The 5037-nt window shown below is 39.1% G+C and overlaps 1 protein-coding gene across 4 annotated transcripts; it reads right to left on the reverse strand.

Moving 5' to 3' along the window:
- Nucleotides 1–211: 211 nt before the first annotated feature.
- On the reverse strand, nt 212–4577 carry LOC105045002 (GDSL esterase/lipase At4g16230). Of its 4 annotated transcripts, none has more exons than XM_010923144.4 (6): nt 4257–4577; nt 3044–3131; nt 2809–2939; nt 1472–1717; nt 718–973; nt 214–634 (listed from the first exon to the last, which is right to left on the reverse strand). In XM_010923144.4, exons 2-6 carry the CDS (start codon nt 3120–3122, stop codon nt 411–413), a joined length of 936 nt encoding a protein of 311 aa, XP_010921446.1. In that variant the 5' UTR covers nt 3123–3131; nt 4257–4577; the 3' UTR covers nt 214–410. The 4 variants fall into 4 exon arrangements, with proteins under 4 accessions (XP_010921444.1, XP_010921446.1, XP_073113720.1 ...); XM_073257619.1 differs by lacking the exon at nt 4257–4577 and adding an exon at nt 4181–4198; XM_010923142.3 differs by lacking the exon at nt 4257–4577 and having other exon boundaries at nt 212–634; nt 3044–4167.
- Nucleotides 4578–5037: the final 460 nt, after the last annotated feature.

A 5037-nucleotide genomic window follows, 5' to 3' on the forward strand; every position in this document is an offset into this window, starting at 1 on the left:
TGGGTAATTTCACTTGATTTCCAGCCATTTCATTGAATAATCCATACAAACAAGAAGACAGTTCCACTCTCAACAAGAGACCCATTCCAATAGGCAACAACATTTTTATGACCATCGCTTAAGCTTGAGCATGAGAATCTAATTATAAGGATGAGTTTCGCATCAATCAAGTAAATCAAGAAATAACAGAAAAATGAAATTCTAGAAATGTTTCATTTGGAAAACTCTTACCAGATTATCATTTGAAAGGTGGTGATGCAACATAGTTCCAATGTAGAATCACAACAAGTGACAGAGTGAGTCACCTATATATGTAGAATTAAAAGGCAAAAATACATAAGTAGAGGCATAAACTTGCTAAATGTGTAACTCAAGTGTCACTCCAGGGCCTTCCTCTGTGGGCCAGACACTCAAGCACTGACCAGTCGCCGAACATTCATAGGATATACGTCATTTAGATCACCATCAAGCAATCGTTGTGCTATGACCATATTTGTAGCATCACTAGGGTGGTAAGGATCCCAAAAGACATACTTTGATCGATCAGGGCAAACTTTAGAAGTTGGACCACATGGTACCAAGCCTCCAAATTGCCCTGCAACGAAGCAGCATGCAGAATCAGCCACATCAAAGCCTGCAAGGATGAAATCAAATTTAACACAATATAGAGAAACAGTTTAGAAACATTGCTACAACAATTACTTTTTGATATGATACCATAATTCGTATGATGTTGGATGATATCTGCCACAATATGGTAGACATTGGCATATGCTATAAGTGCTCCTTCAAGGCTTGATCTCAGCTCCAATAGTAGATCCTTCAGCCTCTTGTTGTAGGATTGAGCCATTTGATTTGGAAACTCTACACAGTTGCTGCCAGTGGATGGATTCGTGTCCCTTTGATATGGAATACAGCCTATGGGTCCAACATTTGCCACAATGATTTTCCTAGCACCCAAGAGATACATTCTCTGCAGGACATGTTAAACAAAATAAAAGTTAGATGATGTTGCCATCATCATCATCATCATTGACAATGATCAACAAATTTATAACAATTTGAGAAACTTTTCCTGCCAACGATCAGGTCACCCATAGATCACAAGTCTAAGCTAAGAAGTATCCATAAAATAATTAAGCAGATCTTCCTGATAATCTATAAACCAGGCATAAATCATTTTAAAACTTGGTGCCAGGTTTCTCATTTAGGTAAATTTATACCAGTAAGAAGCTTTCTGATAATCCAGGAAGAAAGCAGGTGCCTAAGGGGACCTAGTTTATTTGTCACAAATTAAGCTCATGATGAGAAAAAAACCCTTACAAATTCCCCTAGATTTGGAAAGAGTCTAACATAGACATGTCATACTTCTGTAGTATTATAACATCAGAGGCATCGCTTATCAATAAACATAGGCATATCTTTGTTTCAAGGGAATGCACAAGAAATAAACTAAGAAACAAGGGATTACTGTTAATTGCATCCTGAATTTTGAGATCATGGACTCTACAAATGCTTCTGGGGATACTACTGCTCTTTCAGGCGCTGATACAACAGGAATCAAGTAATTGTTGATGATATCATTTGAACCAATGGCGACTGAGAAGAGAGCGTTCCTTAACAGGCTCAAAGCTGCAGGCATTCCAAGGCTTGAGATTATGTATTCCCTGGTATTTGCAAAGTTATCAATCTGTGCATCTAAATTAATACGTCCACCCTACAAAACATTAAGAAATCACTTATTTCAGCAAAAGATAGAAGTCACAATGTATTCAAGTGAAAAGCACTGAAAAGAATGCATTATGCACTTCACATAACAAAACATTTGAAAATATGCAACATAGGGCACGTAGGAAAAAGTGCATATTTAGCCTTTTCTTTTCTTTCTTTTTCCTTTCTTTTTTTGAGAAATATGGTGGGAATGCCATCTCGCATGTTTGAAGCTAGAACCTCTCCCAGTCCATGCACTGAGGAGAGGTGTGCCAACCAAAGGATCCTGATGGTCTGAACAAAGATGATACGAGTAGCAATGTTTCAAAGTCAGGTTACCTTCTACCAAAAAAAAAAAAAAAGAATGGTTATCCATGGTATTACATGCTAAAATAGAACTAGACGTTGTTATTCTTGAAACAGTAATGCTATGGGATGCCAGCCATTAAAAATAAAAGATCCTCATTCTGATAGCATGATGGTATTGGTGCAATTCACAGAAACTGCTTTGATTCACAGGGTCTTGTCAAATCACAACAAATTAAGTGAATGCCACGTTGACAAGAGGCACTGTTTTGTAACTGACCGGCGGCTTATAGCATTTGTCATTGAATCAAAATTCATCTAACACAATGAAAAACCATTTTGAAAAAAAAAATGAAAATCCTGTCATAGAGTATAAAGTAGTGTCCATATCTGTGACCTCTAAACCTTATCTTTTGTACTTGGCATTGACTTAGCAGATTCTATCCAGTTATTACTCTCCAACATAGGCAGTATAAATATATGCAGGCAAAAAATGATGAATCGACAAGCATCTGCCCGTTTGACACTAGACAGCAGCATATGAGTTTCGGAGCATCATAACTACATGATCGATCTGTAAGAACAGCCACATATGATAAATTTCATACACTATATATTAAAATCAATCCTTTCACTGACATAACACCAGAATCATGGGTCTACCATTCAAAGTTCCTCACTTGTCTAATTTTCAAAAATATCATTATTACCATACTACTTTTTTTGACAATAAACAACGTTGGCTATGATATTCACTTGCAAAACAAAAGGAAAACAGAAGAATACACTTACAAAAAGTCTTCCTGTTTGATCAAGGATTCCTCCTGCTCCAGATGCATAATTGACGCCTTGCAGTACCGCAGGCCCAACAGTAGTCGGAGCCATATAAGGAGGAGTGAAATTCTTCAATCCCAATTCTTGACCTAAAAGGTTCAAAAAGGCATGTAGTATGTAATTATTCCATCATAGCACATGGAAATGATAAGGGGAAAACATCAGAAATAGTTGATTCAATTAGCAGCTTTGCCTAGTATGTCTGCAATTGTTCGTCCATTAGTGAAGCGCCCAGTTGGCTGATGAGTTGGAAAGTCGATACCATTTGGCATTCGATCAGCCTTTGATAAAGTAACAATATAGTTATTGTTTCCAACATCAACCAACGAATCACCGAAAACAAAACTAGCAGGTAAAGCATTTATAGAGCAGTTTCTTAACACAAAACAGCTAATTATGGATAAAAGGTAAAGAATGTAACGATGGTTGGAAAGATAACCCATCGGTGAAGACAGGAAGATCACAACTAGAGGAAGGGAAAGAAAAAGCATTCTTCCTAATTAACGTTAAGAAAACTGTGAAGGACGAGCTGCTTCTTCTTGGGATGGGAATCTCAAGTTTCTGCAACAGAGTTTCATCAAGAAAAATTTTATGCAACAGATAGCAAAGGCAATAGAAAGATAAAAGTTGCTCAAGATGCTAGTTTTGTGTATCAGATCCTTGAGATGAAGGCCATATTTTTCTGAGGAGTGAGATGAAGGCTATATAAATCCGACGTTTTTGACTGAGAACTGAACTGGAGATGCAAAACAACAAATATGTAGACCTTAAGGAAAATAACAAATGACTGGATCCTTGATATCGAAAGAAATCTTTATGCCTGTGGCAAGTTTGGCAACAAGAACACCTAGCATAAAATGAGGACCAAAATCGACTAACTATGCGAGGACAACATCAAAACCAAACAGTAAGATAGCACCAAACCTACATGTGTAAGTGATTTCACGTGAAACCAAAGGAGTGAAACCCCTGAAATAACAAAAGAGACGCCTTTCTACAAAAGCCTTCTAATACAAGAAGGTATAACAAAGATACACCCAAGAGAAGCTAGAAGAAGAACTCTAATACAAAAAGGTATTACAAAGATACGTCCAAGAGAAGCTAGAAGTAGAACTCTAATACAAAAAGGTATAGCAAAGATACATCCAAGAGAATGTAGACGCAGAACAGCAAAAAGAACTCTCAAAACCGGCTCATTAGGCAATTTCTTCAAAAGGGTAACGTGCAATCCAAGTCCCCAACTCTAAAAGCCACCCGGTAAAGAAGGCCAGAGTAACTATTCCAGAAATGACACCCAAAGACTCAAAACCAGGACAGGGGCAGCGCATACCCGCTGCTCTCCATTATATCATGGGAGGAAGGGGAGAGGAGACGAGCATTAAATTTCCGGCAGGATCATGACCTACCCATGAGAGGATCCTCGTCGAGCGAGGGAAAGAGTGTGAGCTCTGAGCCTACGGCCTGAGCCAAATGGCTCGCTTAATGGAGCGATCGGAGGGCAGATAAGTGTGGCGGAGAGAGGATTCCACCAACCCAGATGTCCTCCGTTGCCCATTATGGCGGGAGATTGGATGCGGTAACTTGTAGTTCGATCTCTGGCGCAGTTTGATCCTTTTTTTCTCCCGGTGAAGGAGAAATTATTGCATGCACCAGGTTAGGCAAATCCTGGAGCATATGCACGTGGCGTGTTATCCACCCGCAAAACAGCATTCAATTGTCGGCCTTCGGCGAACCAACGGTTCATTTATTTTAAATTTAAAAAACCAACGGCCGCCAACCTAGCCACTTAACTTTGCTCCAAATGCCGGATCTTGCAATCAGTGCCGTGAAGAGAGTCTGTCTTAATGGAGGACATGGCTGGCAGAATGGTTCTAAATGAGACGACATGCAATGGATGGATGGATTTTAATGCTGGGATTGAATCCATGTTCTCGGTTGTGGGATGGGCATTGCTTGCTTGTAAGGATATTAATGAGCCTGATTTGAGATCTGGGCAGCTACAATTCAAGGGGCCAGCTAGAGGACCTGTGAGATAAGAACTTTGGTACGACCAGAAACATTGAGGAAATTGCTTTGATGATTCTCTCCTCAATGAATTGTGGGTTTTACCCTCCTTAGTAAAATTATAAAAAAAGAAAGAAAAATAGGTTGCTAGGGTTATGGGGATGTGGCAATTATGATTGGTTG

The sequence above is a fragment of the Elaeis guineensis genome, chromosome 5, assembly GCF_000442705.2.
Source record: "Elaeis guineensis isolate ETL-2024a chromosome 5, EG11, whole genome shotgun sequence".
NCBI classification, from domain to species: Eukaryota; Viridiplantae; Streptophyta; class Magnoliopsida; order Arecales; family Arecaceae; genus Elaeis; species Elaeis guineensis.

Coding starts and splice junctions, on each gene's coding strand:
- LOC105045002 (XM_010923142.3), bottom strand. CDS start 3,341: ATGCTTTTTCTTTCCCTTCCTCTAGTTGTGATCTTCCTGTCTTCACCG. Junction 2,940..3,043: donor AACAATTGCAGACATACTAG/GCAAAGCTGCTA, acceptor TGAACCTTTTAG/GTCAAGAATTGGGATTGAAG. Junction 974..1,471: donor AATTCAGGATGCAATTAACA/GTAATCCCTTGT, acceptor CATGTCCTGCAG/AGAATGTATCTCTTGGGTGC.